At 38.6% G+C, this 18160-nt stretch overlaps 1 protein-coding gene across 8 annotated transcripts in view; it reads left to right on the top strand.

The window, feature by feature from the left end:
* PHF8 (PHD finger protein 8) overlaps positions 1 to 18160 on the top strand; it is a 97832-nt gene that overhangs the window by 32972 nt on the left and 46700 nt on the right. For all 8 annotated transcript variants that reach the window (XM_070783798.1, XM_070783795.1, XM_070783800.1 and 5 more), the window contains 8 exons: positions 1560 to 1720; positions 2944 to 3085; positions 3811 to 3997; positions 6396 to 6558; positions 13269 to 13356; positions 13715 to 13821; positions 15020 to 15111; positions 17438 to 17527. In XM_070783798.1, the coding sequence (XP_070639899.1) occupies positions 1560 to 1720; positions 2944 to 3085; positions 3811 to 3997; positions 6396 to 6558; positions 13269 to 13356; positions 13715 to 13821; positions 15020 to 15111; positions 17438 to 17527 (1030 nt within the window). The remainder of the gene's footprint in view (positions 1 to 1559; positions 1721 to 2943; positions 3086 to 3810; positions 3998 to 6395; positions 6559 to 13268; positions 13357 to 13714; positions 13822 to 15019; positions 15112 to 17437; positions 17528 to 18160) is intronic.

The raw sequence follows: 18160 nt of genomic DNA, 5'->3' as shown, positions 1-18160 counted from the left end.
CTATTAGGAAAAAAACGCTGCAGTTAATGTCTTTGTACTTAAGTGTTTGAATATGTGAGTGAGTGTACGTGTAGATTTACTACCTAAAAGTAAAACTGCTAGGTCAAAGGGTATGTGCTTTAAACATGTTTATAGATATTGCTAGGTTGTTTCTAATGTGACCACATCATTTCATACTCCCACTAAACAATGTGTGAGGGTCCCTATTTCCCTATTATCCTGGCTAACACTGCTGCTGCTGCTGCTAAGTCGCTTCAGTTGTATTCGCCTCTGTGCGACCCCATAGACGGCAGCCAACCAGGCTCCCCCATCCCCGGGCTAACACTATTTATTATCAAACTTTTTTTTGCCTTTCTAATAAGATAAAAAATGAGATTTCACTGTTTCCATGTGAAACATGATTAAGGAAGCATGTATATTATGATGCATTTATAAGTCATCTTTATTTTTCTTCTCTGTTAACTATCTGCTTACATTGTTTGACAGTTTTTCTGTTGGGTTACTGCCTATTTCTTATTGATTTTTAATAGCTTTCCATGCAGAAAATTTTAAATTTTAGGTAGTTTAATTTACTTATTACTATTTTTTATGGCTACTGGGCCTTGTCTTTTCCATAATTTTTTCTACCCTGTGGCTTTATTTTTTTCTAATTTAATCTTTGTTCCATATAGAATTATGTAAATAATGAGCCAGACATTGATCTTAATATTTTTCCAGATGTTTATCCCAACACAATTTGTCAAATAGCCCATCTTTTTCTCCAACATGATTTTAAGAAAACCAGAAACCCCTGTTTTCTAGTTAACTAACTATGTATGTGAAGAGAGTGGTTGTAAAAATTGTTTTTGTTTTCTAAATCAATCTTTTCTCTATTTTCCAGTATTTTAAAATGGGGTAGTACTGCTCTGAAAGTGAAAGTCACTCAGTCCTGTCTGACTCTTTGCGACCCCATGGACTGTATAGTCCATGGAATTCTCCAGGCCAGAATATTGGAGGGGGTAGCTGTTCCCTTCTCCAGGAGATCTTCCTAACTCAGGGATCAAACCCAGGTCTCCCGCATTGCAGGTGGATTCTTTACTAGCTGACCCACCAGGGAAGCCAAAGAATACTGGAGTGGGTAGCCTATCCCTTCTCCAGGGAATCTTCCTGACCCAGGAGTCAAACCAAGGTCTCCTGCATTGCAGGTGGATTCTTTACCAGCTGAGCTACCAGGGAAGCCCAAGGTGCTGCACTGGGTTAGTGTAAATCAGCTAAACTTGTCTGATACCTCTTTTCTTCTGGGGCAGGCTATTGACTGGTTTGTTCCTTTGTCATCTAAAGAAGAGCGTTATATTGACAGGATATCCTGGATTTAACTTCCCACCTCTGCCAGTGGCCTGGCTTCTTGCCTTCGATAGGTCATTTCTTAGCTGGGATGTGAAGTTTATGCCACTTATTAGTTGCCAGCCCACATTATGTCCCCTCAGGAAGACCCCACACCTTTGGTGAGTGAAAGCATCCAGTGAGGCCTTCAGTAGCAGAGCTTGTAGGGTTCATGCTTTCTCTTGTGTGGCCCACAGTTCAGATGAAGTGATTCTGAAGCCCACTGGAAGTCAGTTGACCGTGGAATTCCTGGAAGAGAATAGCTTCAGTGTGCCCATCCTGGTCTTGAAGAAAGATGGATTGGGGATGACGTTGCCCTCACCATCATTCACTGTGAGGGATGTGGAACACTATGTTGGTAAGCGCCACAGACCCTTTTAACTGTGACATTGTTCACTCCCATCAAAACATATGACCCTTCCCTTCCAGTTTTCATTTCTTTTCTAGCCATCTTGGAAATCTGAGGTGATGTACCTTGCCCAGAGTCATTCTTAGGCAAAGCTAGAACCAAAATCCTGGTCTTTTTTCCTTTTCCTCCTGCTGCTGTTGCTGCTAAGTCGCTTCAGTCATGTCCAACTCTGTACGACCCCATAGATGGCAGCCCACCAGGCTCCGCCATCCCTGGGATTCTCCAGGCAAGAACACTGGAGTGGGTTGCCATTTCCTTTTCCAGTGCATGAGAGTGAAAAGTGAAATTGAGGTTGCTCAGTTGTGTCCGACTCTTAGTGACCCCGAGGACTGTAGCCTACCAGGCTCCTCCGTCCACGGAATTTTCCAGGCAAGAGTACTGGAGTGGGGTGCCGTTGCCTTCTCTGCCTTTTCCTCCCACTGCTGCTAAATCACTTCAGTCATGTACGACTCTGTGTGACCCCATAGACGTCAGCCCACCAGGCTCCCCCATCCCTGGGATTCTCCAGGCAAGAGTACTGGAGTGGGGTGCCATTGCCTTCTCTACCTTTTCCTTCTAATAGACCACAAACTCCAGGCTGAGCCCCATCTTTTACCTGGGGAATTCCAAAGATTGTTATGACCTCTTTGTACTCTGTTGAAATGAGAAAGCCTTTGACTTTTGCCCTCATATGCTAGTTGTATTCTGGACATGAGTTTTAGGGGAGAGGAAGAGAAGTGAGGAAGCAGGACCCAGGCAGATGGATTGTACTGTGAGACTGTGTGTCAGGCATTTCTGTTGCCCTAGCATGTCTGGACCTGGCACATAGGTCTAAGGAGAGTGTGAGGAATACCTACCCCCACTTCCCACATGTGTCCGACTCTGCGACCCATGGACTGTAGCCTGCCAGGCTCCTCCGTCCATGGGATTTTCCAGGCAAGAATACTAGAGTAGGTTGCCATTTCCTTCTCCAGGGGATCTTTCCGACGCAGGGATTGAACCCGGGTCTTCTGCATTGCAGGCAGACTCTCTGCCATCTGAGCCACCAGGGAATAATTCCCCCACTTCCCATATATGTGTAGACAAATACATTGAGAGAAGTTTTCAGTGTAAGGTCACTCTAGGGACTGATTAGGGGATGAGTGTTCCCTGGTCCCTGAGGCCACTTGGTACAGAGCCTGTCTCTATTCCAGGTTCTGACAAAGAGATTGATGTGATTGATGTGGCCCGCCAGGCCGACTGCAAGATGAAGCTTGGTGATTTTGTGAAATATTATTATAGCGGGAAGAGGGAGAAAGTCCTCAATGTTATTAGTTTGGAATTCTCTGATACCAGGTAAGAGGGGCAGGGGTAAGTAAAAAGCTTCACAGAGTACCCAGGACTTGTATATACTGAGTATGTATTAGTGTTCCTCTCCCTTCCTTCGGGTGGTTTCTTCCTTTGGCATGGGGAGCTGGTTTATACTTTCTAGGGTAGTTGCTCACATTATAACAACCAAATCATGTTTCTCCTTTACAGTTTCTAGCATTGGATAGATTATTCAGTGGCTGTTTTAATTAATTTTTGTCTCTTTTAAGATCCAGGACAGCTTCCTTAGACCTTTTTTTCTGGTATGTAGATTGTGGCATGGTCACTGTTTAACTCCCAGGATAGCGCCACTGTCCCAGATAAACACTTCTTTACCTGAAACTGAGCTCTGACAGGTTTCTCTACTTGATCTTCATAAAGAAGACACTATGACATAGGGACAATACAATACTATTAAACACCACATGCCAAGTGAGTGGGCCTGGGTGTGGAGATTCTGAGCATTCAGTGGAGGAAATGATCACCTGTGACTGGGGATGGCTGTGGAGCTGGGACTTGGAACTTCCATAGCTGAGTAGAAAGAGAATGCTGACTTGTCTTACAAAAATAAGTGTACTATGTGCTCTTGGGGATTCTGTGGAGAGAACTTCTTTGTCTTCCCTGGTTCTCACTAGGATGGGGGGCATTTTATACTGGCTTCAACCTTCAATTCCCAATCAGCTGACATCTGCTCTCCACCCCTTCCTTGATAGGCTTTCTAACCTTGTGGAGACACCCAAGATTGTTCGGAAGCTCTCATGGGTGGAGAACTTGTGGCCAGAGGAGTGTATCTTTGAGAGGCCCAACGTGCAGAAGTACTGCCTCATGAGCGTGCGGGATAGCTATACAGACTTTCACATTGACTTTGGTGGCACCTCGGTCTGGTACCATGTGCTCAAGGTAAGGATGGGTATGGTTTCTGAAGACAGCCAGGCCTTGGGCCTCCCTGTTTGTTTCAAGTGGTAGCATAAAACAGGCTGCTAAGGCCTACCTGCATCCCAGATTCTATTTGGGTAACATTTACACATAACTACTCTTATCAAGGTTGGGTATTGAGTGGATATGCAGTATAAGTTGTCTCTGCTTCATAGTTTTGATGATTAACTTTTTTAAAAATAACAACAGATGTCTAAGGTTTTCTTTGTTATCTTAATTGAACCAATCTGTACTCCTACCTCTAGGTATGGAAATGTCCGTATTTACTGCAGAAATTTCTGGTAACATGAGACACTCAACCTCCTCCCAAGTTTATTGAATTATAATTTTTGTTACTATGACATTCATCGGTTTTAAGTTTATAGTTTAATGAATTTTGACAATTGTATAAATAGTTGCATGACTGCTACCACTGAAGATAGAGCATGTATGAAGTGTTTGGTTTTTTAAAAAAGTTTTATTTATTTATTTTTGGCTGCACTGGGTCTTCATTGTTGCACATAGGCTTTCTCTAGTTGCAGCAAGTGGGGGCTACTCTCCAGCTGTGGCGCATGGGCTTCTCATTGCACTGGCTTCTCTTGTTGCAGAACATGGGCTGTAGGGCACATGGGCTTCAGTAGTTGTGTCATACAGGCTCAGTAGTTGTGGCTCGCAGGCTCTAGAATGCAGTTCTGTAGTTGTGGCATATAGGCTTAGCTGCCCCAAGACATATGGAATCTTCCCGCATCAGTGATCAAACCTGTGTCCCCTGCATTGATAGGCAGATTCTTAACCACTGGACCATCAGGGAAGTCTGAGATGGTTTTTTTAAATGTCAGCCTTACTATAGTTTCCCTTTTCATGGTTGTTACAGTTTTGTAATTAGCATATTGATTGTCAATGACTAAAGGATTTTTGAGGTCTGGTAAACAAATTTCTTAAATAACTTATTGTTTTCTACCACTGTTCATGTTATTTAGTTTTCTTATCAGAAATGCCAAGAAAAGAGCAGAAACTTGGATATGGCTCTTGTACAAATGATCTCAAATCCTGAACTAGTTGTTTATCATGAAGAAATTGGAGTGTGTAAATTAAAGTGCTATTATGCAAATGTTATATTTAACTGTTTATTTTATTTTTTGACTTTTTATTTTGGAGTATAGGCCATTAACAATGTTGTGATAGTTTCAGGTGGACAGCAAATTGACTCAGCCATAAATATACATGTATCCATTCTCCCCCAAACTCCCCTCTGATTGAGGCTGCCATATAACATTGAGCAGAATTCCCTGTACTATACACTAGGACCTTGTTGGTTATCCGTTTTAAATATAGCAGGAGATCCCAAACTCCCTATCTCTTCCCCTATTAACGTTTTAATTTTTAAATAGTTTCATTTTTACAGAAAAATTGCTAATAGGAAGATTTCCTGTGTGCCCTTCACTCAAATTCCTATGTTACTATTTTATTATATTCTCTTTCTCTGAAGCAAACATAATAAAATAATCTTACATATATATTTTTTCTGAAACACTCAAAAGTATTTTCAGACATGATATCCCTTTATCTTATAATAATTCAGTGTGTATTTCTTAAAAACAAGGGTATTTTCTTATATCATCACAATATAGTTATCAGAATCAAAATTAATATTGATATAGTACTATTATCTAATCTACAGATCTGATTCAAATTTCTCCAGTTGTACAGTAGATATTTTCTAGTGTTGCTTTTCTACACTGAAATGTATTGTCATGAAATATTGGTTAAACTAATCAAGCTATGGGTTGGGGAGATTTTTGTGCTAGTGGGTTTTTCTTTCTTTTCTGCCAAACAACTTATGTGGTGATTATCCAGGCAAAGCATAATTAAGAAATAAAGTGTTCTTCCAACAGATAATCACCCAACATATAATCTTCCAGAAGTCCTTGGGCGATTACTGAACTTTTAAACTTTTATTAGCTGTGATTACAGGTGTGAGAAGAAACACTCTCTGCAAATGGCATTTAAAGGCAAATTCAATTTTCTTCTCATTAGTAATGTGGCCTTAAATTCTCCTGGGGCTGGTAGTATTGATCTGCTCATCTGTAGAGGACACTTTCATTTGGTATTGCAGGAGCCTTTGGTGTACATTTGTCTTAAGTTGACAATTTTGTTTGAAATGCCCTTTCCCGATTGTTTTTGTTAACCTTATAGAAGCTTAAAAGTACAAAGTGAAAAGGAACTTTTTAAGTTTTCCATATTTGTATATAAATGATCCTTGGACAGAAAGAATTCTAGCATACTACATGGTCCTGGAACATGAGAGAATATTCTTTTGGAGACTCCTGGAAGTCTTTACTGGAAACCCTTGATGTCTTTGGCCCTTCCATCTTTGTTTCAGGGTGAGAAGATCTTCTACCTGATCCGTCCAACAAATGCCAACCTGACTCTCTTTGAGTGCTGGAGCAGTTCCTCTAACCAGAATGAGATGTTCTTTGGGGACCAGGTGGACAAGTGCTACAAGTGTTCTGTGAAGCAAGGACAGACACTTTTCATTCCTACAGGTCTTCCCTGGGCCCCTCTGGGAGGGTTTGAGGAAGGTGGGAAGAAGAAGGGAACTTGTGGCACCAGAACCAACCCCTTCCCATAATGTTTTGACCTGAATGTGAGATACCCCTCTCATATCAGTTAAAGACTCAGAATTGCACATCAGGAAAATTCAAGCGGTGACCAAAGTGGTGACCAGTGTGGTTGTTTGGGGAGGTCCAGAAGGAAGTTGATAGGCTTCTTTTGCACTGAACTGATGTCAACTTGGTGGACAGTTAGAAAACAGGACTCTCAGCCCCATGACTCTAGAGATAGTGACTGGAGAGACTGGCATTGTAAGCTGTAAGTCAGAATGACCTGGGTAGGGATAGGTTTTTTTTTTTTTCTGAAACAATAAGTGCCTAGGCTTTACCCCTAGAATTATGAATTCATAGGTCTGAAGTTTGGTCTGAGTGTGGCTATTTTGGGGGAAAAAACCTAGTTGTCTCAATTTGGGGAAAGTTGACATCTTTAGTATGTTGCATCTTCCATGAACACAGCATGTCTTTCCATTTATTTAGATTTTTCTTGAGTATCTAATTTCTTAATTCCTTGATTTCAGAATTAGTGTTAAATTTTCTCAAAATGTTCAGTATCATTCTCTATTGCAGCCACACGGACCTAGAGCTTTCCCTTTTGGGAAAGATTTTAATTAACATTCATTTTCCTTAAACTTTATTAGTCTATTCAAGTTATTTTATACTGGGTGAGTTGCAATAGTTTGTGCTTTTGGAGCAATTGACCCATCTTATCTAAGTTGTCAAATTTATATGTGAAGAGTTATTCATAGTATTTCTTATTATTCTTTTGATATCTTCTAAGTCTCTAGTGTACCCTCTTTTCATTCTTGATGTTAGTAATCTGTGAATTTCAATTTTGTTGAACGTTTAAAAGAATCATCTGTTGTTTCATTGTGATTTTCAATGTAGTCTTTCTGTTTTCAATTCCATTGATTTCTTCTTTTATCTTTTTTCCTTCTTTCTGCTTACTTTGGGTTTATTTTGCTCTCCTTTTTTTCAGTCTTGAGACAATAACTTAGATTATTGACTTAAGATTTTTCTTCACTTTTAATGTATTTAGTGCTATAAATTTCCCCCTCAGAACTGATTTAGGTATGTCACATATTTTGATATGTTGTAGTTTTCATTTTGTTAAATGTGCTTTTTTAAAAGAAATTTATTTATTCATTTGGCTGTGCTGGGTCTTAGTTGTGGCATGTGGGAATCTAGTTCCCTGACTGGGGATCAGCCCAGGTCCCCAGCAATGGGAGTGCAGAGTCTTAGCCACTGGACCACCAGGAAAGTCCCCTAAATGTGCTTTTTAAAAAGTTGAGATATAATGCACATACCATTAAAATTACCATATTGTTAAAGGATACAGTTCAGGTTTTCATCAAGTTGTACAAACATCAGCACTAATACCAGAAAGTTTTCATCACTTTAAAAAAAAAGAAACCTTGTACCTATTAGCAGTCACTCCTCATTCCTTCTCCTTCGCCAGCCCGTATCAGCCACTTTTGTACTTTTCTTTGTATATGAATTTTCCTTTTCTGAATAGTTCATGTAAATAGAATCATGCAGTATGTGGTCTTTTATGTCTGGATTCTGTCATGCAGCATATCAAGGTTCATCCATGTTATAGCATTTATCAATACTTCATTCTTTAAATGGCTGAAAAGTACTCCATTTGTAAGGATACACCACATTTTGTTTATCCATTCATCATTTTATAGACATCTGGGTTTTTTTCACCTTTTGCCTATTAAGAATAGTACTGTTACGAACATTCATGTACAAGTTATTGTGTTAACAGATATTATATTTTCAGTTCTCTTGGGTATATCTACTTAGGAAAGGGATTGCTGAGTCATATGGTAACTCTGTGTTTAACTTCTTAAGGAATTGCCAAACTATTTTCTAAAGCAGGTGCATTTTACTTTTCCACCAGTGATTTATGAGGGTCTCAGTTTTTCCACATCCTTCCTGACACTTGTTTTTGTTTATCTTTATGATTATAACCATTCTGGTGGTGTGAAGTAGTAGCTCACTGAGATTTTTATTTTGTGTTTCTTTAATGGCTACTGATCTTAAACATTTTTTCATGTGCTTATTGGATGTTTATATATCTTTTTTAAAAGAAATATCTATTCAAAACTTTTGCCCATTCTTTAGGTAATTTATCTTTCTATTGTTGACTTGTAAGAATTCTTTATGTATTTTGGATTAGACTTTTATTGGATGTATGATTTGCAAATACTTTTGCTTATTCTTGGGATTGTCTTTTCACTTTCTTGCAATTGGTCTGTGAGGCACAAAAATCCAGTTTATCTATTTTTTTTCTTTGCTTGTGCTTGGTATTATATCTAAGATACCATTGCCTAATTCAGAGTCATGAAGAGTAACACCTGTGTTTTCTTCTTAGTTCTTACGTTTATGCCTTTCATCCATTTCATTTTAATTTTTGTGTATGATGTGAGATATGGGTCCAATTTCATTCCTTTGCATGTGGATGTCCAGATGTCCTGGAACCATTTGAAAAGACCATTCTTTCCCCATTGAATTGTCTTGACACCTTTGTCAAAAATCAATTGACTGTAGACCATATGTTGGTTTGTTTCTGAACTTTGAATTCTATTCCGTTGATCTATATGTCTGTCTTTATGACAGTATCACACTGTCTCAGTTACTGTACATTTGTAGTAAGTTTGAAATTGAAAAGTATCAGCCTTCCAACTTTGTTTTTCACCTTTAATTTCCATATAAATTTTTTAGCTTCAGATTTTATATAGTTTTTTTTAGTGTTGGCTCTAGTTTTATATGTGTGAATATATATGTGTACACATGTATACACATATGCATATGTACATGTATAGATAAATACGTACATGTGTTTACATGTGTAAATATGTCCATATCTATATATGTATATACATACATACATATATGAATCTTACCACAGTCTACTGGTATTGACGTTTTAATTGACATTTTACCAGTTTGAGCAAAGGGTTCAAACCTTACCTCTTTTCACATCTCTTTACCCTTTATAATGTATTTGCCTTAAATATTTCCTCTGCATACATTAGATCCACATCACATCGTGTTTTAATTTTTGTTTCAACTGTCAAACGTAATTTCAATACCCATATAGCAGGGAAGTCTGTTGTTTTTACCTGTATTTTTACTCTTCCATTGTTCTTCCTTCTTGGTGTTCCAGGATTCCTTCTCTTATTTCCCCTCTGTTTAGAGTTTCAGGGTAGGCCTGCTGCCAATAGATTCTCTTAGTTTTCCTTCATCTGTAAATGCCTTGATTTCCCTTTCACTCCTGAAAGATATTTTTGCTGGATGTAGAATTTTGGGTTGATAGTTATTTTCTTTCAGTACTTTAATGTTGTGCTGTTTCCTTCTAGATTCTATACAAAAACATTTTGACTATCCTTCAAATTATTTTTTCTCCTGTATGTGTTATTTCTTGCTACTTTCAATATTTTTTCTTTTTTACTTAGTTTCTCAGCAATTTGACAATAATATGTGGATTTCTTTGGGTTTATACTGTTATATGTTCACTGAGCTTCCTGAATGTGTAGGTTTATGTCTTTTGCCATATTAGTGAAGTTTTTAGATATTATTTCTTCAAATACTTTTTCAGCCCCACACTCTTTAACTTTTCTTCTGGGTCTTTGATGATACGAATATAACACATTTTGCTGTAGTCTCACAGGTTTCTGAGACTTTTTTTCTGTCCTATTGCATGGTTCTTTATTTTTTGGTCTTTTAAAAAAATATTACTGACATATAGTTGATTTACAGTGTTTCAGGTATACAGCAAAATGATTCAGTTTTACATATATATATCTTTTTTAGATTATTTTCCTTTATAGGTTATTATAAGATATTGAATATAGTTCCCTGTGCTATACATATACAGTAGGTTCCTTGTTAGGTTCCTGAGTTTATTTTTCACTCAGTCTGTTTCCTTTCTCTTGTTCATGTTGGGTGCTTTCTGTTGCCCTCTTAAAATTCTCTGATTCTTTTCTTCATTGTCTCCATTCTTCTGTTGAATCCATTGTTTCATTATATATTTCAGATGAAGTAATTTTTTAGTTCTATAATTTTCATTTGTTTATTTATGGCTTCTCTCTCTACTTCTTTTGCTTGTTTCCAGCATGTTTGTAATTGTTAGTTGAAGCATTTTTATGATGATTCCTTTAAAATTCATGTCATATAATTCTAACATCTTTGTCTAACATTATATTGTATAATTCTGGACTTTTCTGTTACTCAGATCTATTTGTTTATTCTTATATTGATTTGATTACATTGGTTTTATAAAATGTTTAAGGCAAGTCACACACACCCACCCCCATACCCATCTGCTTTCCTCTTTTATAGTATTCTATTCCCAGGCATTTATTTACCCATCTTTAAATTCTTTGCTGAGTTTTACATGGTTGTTTTTTTTTTTTAACACTGGACACTTGGTAACTGGTAAATTGAACTTGTCTACCAGAGATTTGAGTTGGATTCATTTGTTTCTTGGTAGATACTCCCACAACTGGGGGCAATCTGCTTAGTTCTACAAGCATTTCATGTTTACTATCTGCCCCAACATTGTGCTAGGTGCTAGAGATTAAACATGTATAGGCCATTTCAGTATAATGTTCTAATAGACACAATAGAGGTATTCACCAGAAGTTTGGGGAGCACAGAGAAGAACACTTAGTCTGGCCAGAAGTTTGTGACAATCTTCTCAGAAGAGTGACACCTGAAGGGTAAGTGGCTACTGATAAAGGAAATAAAGGTATAAAAGACCTCTCAGATTAGGGAAAGGCATAAGCAAAGCAAAGATGTGTGAAGCAGTTTATGAATACTAGAGCCTAAAGACCAAAGGCTGGGAGCAGATGAAGCTGAAAAGATTGGCAGGCTGAACTTATTTCAGAGGCAACTGGGGACTATTAAAGATTTATTTGTTTAATTTCTCATGAAATATTTTAGATGAAGCAAAAGATATAAAGAATAATATAGTGAACATTTATGTGTTTATAACTTAACTAAAAATATAATATATTACAAACATATTTGAAGCCTTCTGTATATCTCTCCTCAATTTCCCATTCTGCCCTCTCAGAGCTAGCCATTGTCCTAAAGTTGATGATATCATTCTCCTGCATTTTTATCCCTTTATTACATAGGTAATGCCTTACTAAGCAACTAAGCACTGTATAGTATTGTTTTACATGTTTTTTTGGGGGGAGGGGTGTGGTCTTAACCTCCAGTCACTACAGAAGTCTCTGGTTTACATGTTTTTGTTATATAAATAGAATCATATTACATGTATTTTTCTCTGAACATTATAATTGTGAGATCCTGTTGATACGTGTCGCTATTGCTCATTCATTTTACTTGCTTTCTATTATTCCACTCTACAGCAATTTATGTATTCTCCCGTGTATATACATTTCATTTAAGAGTTTCAAGCAAGAGATGATATGGGCAGATTTGTATTTTGGATATATTACTTAGGATTGGGATTTGGAAGATAGACTTCAGAGATCAAGATTATTGTGGAGCAGTAGTTTACAAACACTTTGGACTCTAGCTGTCCTTATACCCTTAAATATTATTGAGGATCCCAAAGAACTTTTATTTATGTGGTTTATATATATTAATATTTACCAAATTATAAATTAAAACTGATAATTTAAAAATATTCATTGAGAGAAAACAAGAATAAACCCATTATATGTTAGCATAAGTAACCATTTTTATGAAAAATAACTATTTTAAAACTAAACATTTAGTTAAAAGGTTGACCTTTACATTTCTTCAAATCTTTTTAATGTTTGGGTTAATAGAAAACTTAAGGCCCTCAAATCTGCCTCTGCATGTTATGATATCATGTCCTATACCCTTTGAAAAACTCCACTGTATACCTATGAGAGAATGAGAGTTAAAAAGACAAATAACATCTTGGTATTATTATGAACATAGTTTTGACCTTGCATATGCTCTGAAAGAGGCTCTAGGAGCCCCAGGATTCCCTGTATCACCCCTTAAAGAACCATTGGTGTTAGAGGAGACAGTTTGGAGGCTGTTATAAGTAGCATAAGTAAGAAATAATGAGGGCTCTGAACCAAATCATTAGTAGGATGGATGGATGAAGAGGAGATGAATATGAAAGAGATTTAAGAAGGAAAATCAGGAGGTCCTAGAAAGCAGTATAGGGTCAAGGGCAAGGAAAATAATTTAGTTTCAGCTAGGTACATTCTTCACAACCTGTGAAGTGGATATTTAGCTAGAAAATGGCAGGATTTGAACCCATGTCTAACACAAAAGCTCTTTGTTTCACTTAGGGCAGAGTTCGAAGAGTTACGTAATCATAGCAAGTAGATGATGCCTTTCTTAGTGATAAGAGAGAAGATAGGTGAGGCACCAAAGAGATTTTGAAGTACAGACAGAGGGGGATGTAGAAGGAGTTTATTAACCCCATAGGTTGGTCCAGTACAGGGTTATAATGATGGCAGACTTGGCCAGGATGAGTGTTGGGAATATGGAGGAACCTAAAATATTCTGAGTTACTGCCAGACTGGATGCTCTAAGGTATTGTGTTTGAGCTGAGTGGGCAGTGGAGATGTCCAAAGAAAGAAAGGCCCGCTGCCAGCTATGATTTTTGCCTTGTTACACTGCAGGATGGATTCATGCTGTGCTGACCCCCGTGGACTGCCTTGCCTTTGGAGGGAATTTCTTACACAGCCTTAATATTGAAATGCAGCTCAAGTGAGTCCTGAAGCTCTGGTGATCCCAAGTTGGCCATTTCCATCTGCTGGAGTCCTTGAGTTCTCCCCTATAGTGAGGAGTACAGCATAGAAGGAGGCGAGATGATCATAAAGGAATGGATATTGGTTCCTGATGATGTTCAGTGGAGGATGAATACCTCTTCCTCACTTAGCCGTTATGTGACTATCAAGTCACATAATGTTTGAGCTCAAATTTCGTAACCCATAAAATAAAGTCTTAAAGGATAGTTGTGAGGATTAGAGATAATGGATACAAAGCATCCAGAACAATACCTGATATATAGTAGGTGCCCAGTAAACAGTATCCTCATCATTGTTATTGTAACTACTTCCTCCAGAGCCTATGAGATTGAGAAACGGTTGAGCACAGCAGACCTCTTCAAGTTCCCCAACTTTGAGACCATCTGTTGGTATGTGGGAAAGCACATCCTGGACATCTTTCGAGGTATGGAGCCCTTTGCCAACTGTCCTTTTTGCCCTGTTCTCATAACCAACACCTCAATCAAGATACAGTACTATTCCATCACCACAAAAATCTCTGTAGTGCTACCCCTTTATAATCTCACCCACTCTCTCCCGTTAAACTATCCATAACTTTAGGAAACCACTGATTTGTTTTTCATCTCTCTAATTTTGTCATTTCAAGAATGTTATAAAAATGGAACCAAATGTTGTGATCTTTTGAAATTGGCTTTTTTACTAAGTATAATGTAGAGTAAGGCATGGATTTTAAATATCATTTAATAAAAGGAGCTGAGAAAATTGGATCACAGTAAAATTATTCCTATTCTTAAAATAAGAAACTCAGTCTGAATAGTGTTAGAGTTCTCTAGATATCCCTCCCCAGGGGACAAGACCCAGTCCTATGCTGACCTCATTGGTTTGGTCTTGGGTATCAGCCCAAGTGGAAGCCAACCTACTGCGTTTCTTCTTTCCTGGTTTGCTCTGAAATAGAGTGGCTCCCTTACTCAGACCTGAGATTTCCCAAGTGACTTGGCCAGGAAGAGTTACAAAGAACCTCAGAGGCCAATGAGTATAGTCTCTTATGCAATACCTCAAGCCCTTATTCTGCCACCTAGATAGGCCGTCATGTAAGTGTTCATTCAGGGGCTAGATGACTAACTGCTTATTATCTGTTCTGAACATCTTAGTTCAGTAGAAAATTCTTTATTGAGCCTAAATTTGGATGTTTGTTATAATCTCCTCCTGGAGTAACTCAGAACAAGGCGTTAATGGCTCTTCAGATCTGTGTAAGTGGCAATTGTGGTCCTCTTGAGTGTTCATATTTGGAAACCCAAGAGGCAGAGTAGTGTAGAAGGAAGACTGGTGTCAGATTCTGACAGACGTGGTTTCAGTCTTGGCTTTGTCACTTACCAGGTATGGCCTTTGTATTCTTTGCCTCTCTGGGCCTTACTTTCTGAACTATAAAATGAAGATGATATCTGGCTTACAGGGTTGGGTATAGGGTTCAATGAGATAGTAGATGTCAAGGTACTCATAAAATGAACACCATTATAAGAACTGAGATCTAGAGTTGTGCTCAGAACCTTGAACATTTTCTCTGGTTGTCTGAAAAAATTAAAAAGTCCTTCACTTCCCTGCATGGTTTCTTTGACACTCTACCTTCCTCGTTCCCCCTGTAGGTTTGCGAGAAAACAGGAGACACCCTGCCTCCTACCTGGTCCATGGTGGTAAAGCTCTGAACTTGGCCTTTAGAGCCTGGACAAAGAAAGAAGTAAATATACTTATTTCTCTATCTACTTTAGAGGTCTACTGTCAGTAGGGACTGGCTTTGGGAAGATCTTCTGGGGAGGTAGAAGATACCAGGGAGGTTTGTGGGCTCCTGGCATTAGAGTGGAGGACAGAAGAGTATTAAGAAAGAAAAACTTCACCTGTAATTTTAACACTCACACAGGGAATTAACATGCGGGTATATTTTGTTTTGTTTTTTTGTAATATGCATTTTTAAAACATGATTTCTATCACCCTGTACATATAATTTTGTATCTGAATTGATTGGTTTATCTTAATTTTTCTGTGTCACCAAGTTCTCCAGAAACATTGATAGTTACATGATATTCTTTTGCTGGGATGTACCATCCTTACCTAACCACTTGTTTATTGTTGCTTCCTTTTTATTTATTTATTTGGGGAATAGTTCTAGAAAATCATGCAGTAAATATCTATTTGCATTAGTCTTTGTCCTTCATTTCTTGATTGTTTCTTCAGGATAGATTCCTAGAAGAGCAATTGCTAAATCAAAGTATATGAAAAATTTAAGACTCTTGATGCATGCTGCCAAAATGGCTTTTTAGGAATATACCAATATCCATCTATCCAACTGAATACTAAACAGCTATAAAAGAGATTAAGGAAGCTGTCTATGTACTGATTTGGGAAGACTTCTAGAATTTATCATGTAAAGGTGTCTAACTGTGTGTATAGTGTGCTGCCTTATGTGTAAAGGCGGGGAGGGGATAAGAACTATATTTGTATGTGCTTGTATTTGCCTGAGGACACAATCTGGAGGGATTCAGAAGAAAGTAATAAAAGTGGTTACCTGTTGGGGTGGGCTAGAGGGGCTGATGGCAGGGACAAAGTTTTTTCAGTATATATCTTTTTATATTGTTTGATTTTTGAGCTATGTGAATGGATTACCTATTCAAAATGTTGGATTTATTAAAAAAAACAATTTTAAGAAATGCAAAAAAGGAAATATCAATATATTCTTTTATACTTCTGATATTCTTATAGATTCCTTCCCCTGCATACAGTAGCATGAGGAGACTCTTCAGCCACCGAAGGCTTGATTTGCTCAATTTCCCCTTTTCCTGTTGACAGCCTTCCCCTCAAATATTCTTGGACTTCATGTTTGGGGCCTTCTCTTGCTCCCTGGACTCACCTGCACCTGGGCTTTAGCCTTTGATTGTTTTGCCACATCCCTCAGGTGTGGCTGCCTTGGGTTTCATTTCTGACTGTGCATACCACCAGCCCCTTGTCTGAAGTGAACTTCTGATTGACTCTGCCTCAGGAACACCTTTAAGGGAGGGAGGTGGGTAGGGCCTAAGCACTCGTGTCCTGGGCCAGGATGGCCTCAAGGACCAAAGAATGGCCCCAGACAGTGTGACCAGAGGGAGCTGGAAGAGAGGAGGACATATAACTGAGGAGCCCGCACTCATGGAAGAAAACTTCTGTGAAGTGCAAATGGTTTCCATGAGAAGCACTTGCTCCTTCACCTTTCCAGAGCCCCTGGGCAGGGAGGAGAGAGCTGTCAGGGTTATCCAGTTGGGTCACATGGGTTCTCAGCCCCCATTGCTGCCCAGCCAACCAAAATAAATTCCAGATGATTAAAAGAGTTAAACCATGGGAAGCAAGGAAGAAGTGCTGAGGAATTTTTATCAGTACTCTCTGGATACAGAATTCAAGTCAAAACTGGTGGAAGAAATCACAGAGGAAAAGCTTGAGAGGTCTGTCTGCATAAAGATGTAAATAAAATTGTTAATGAATTAAAAAAGAGATAACCAACAGGTCCCTCCCTGGGTTGCTGTTGGGCTAGCTGTGGGCCTGCCTATAGCTGCTCAGCACTGAGTTCTGTGCTCACAAGTGAAGAGGCTGGGTTCTTCCTGAGGTTCTTGACTTTCTGAGGGGTGTGGTTCAAGCTCACAACTAAGTTCCTCACACCTCTTGACACTGTTTTGCAAATATTTCCTCCCAGTCAGTGGTTTGCCTTAACAGTGTTTTTTTAATAAGTCTAATTTATCAGTTTTTCTTTTATGATTCATACTTTTTATGTCCTAAGAAATCTTTGCCTAACCTAAAGTCACAAAGATTTTCTCCTCTGTTTCCTTCGAAAAGGTTTATAGTTTTAGTTATGGCATTTAGTTCTATAATCCATTTTGAGTCTGTGTATGTCTGATGCAAAATATAGAATGAAGGTATTGTCTTGCATGTGGATATCTGATCAGTCTAAGTACCCTTTCTCCATTGAATTGCCTTGGTAACTGTTGAAAATCAGTTGTTTCTTATGTGTGGATCTATTTCTCATGCCTTTTGTTTGACAGGCTCTGCCAGACCACGAGGATGAAATCCCAGAGACAGTGCGGACTGTTCAGCTCATTAAAGATCTGGCTAGGGAGATCCGCCTGGTGGAAGTAAGAAGCATGGGAACAGGGGAGGCATTGGAAAAGGGCTTAAGACTCAAGTGGCAGGTAGCTCAGCTACTCAGGCTTTTGTAGCTGGCGTGGGAGCTCAGGGGAAGGATTGAGAAGACCCCACCAAGGACCCTATTCATTCATTTAAATAATTATTCTGTGCCTCAAGTATGCCACATGTTGGGTTAAGTGCTTAGGACACATAAATAACTACAGTGCCTGCCCACAAAGAACTCACAATCTAGTAGAGTACCCTGGGCAAAGTTAACCTGTCTGAGCCTGTTCCTCATCCCTAAAGCGGCTATAGCTAATAACTACTGAGGGATTGTTAAGAGGATTGAATAAGGTAATATAGATTGAGCACAAAGTATAAGACTGGGCAGATAGTGGGTGCTCAATAAATTCTGATGGTGGGTCATGTGATTGTGGGTGGTGGAGGTCATAGTAGTAGTTGTTGTTATTAATATTTTGACTCAGTCTCTGCATTCTACAAAATGACAGTTCTCCTGGGTTGAAGATGATTACAAAGCCATGTTTCAACAGGTGGCATATACCACGAGGCAGTGAGGTGTAGTGGTAAGAGACTCAGAGAAACTTGGGTTCTGGTTCCTGCTCTGTCACTTGCTAGCCGTT

The sequence above is a fragment of the Bos indicus genome, chromosome X, assembly GCF_029378745.1.
Source record: "Bos indicus isolate NIAB-ARS_2022 breed Sahiwal x Tharparkar chromosome X, NIAB-ARS_B.indTharparkar_mat_pri_1.0, whole genome shotgun sequence".
In the NCBI taxonomy this organism is placed as follows: Eukaryota; Metazoa; Chordata; class Mammalia; order Artiodactyla; family Bovidae; genus Bos; species Bos indicus.
The sequence above is the reverse complement of the archived record's forward strand: the minus strand, read 5'-3'. Positions and strand labels throughout refer to the sequence as shown.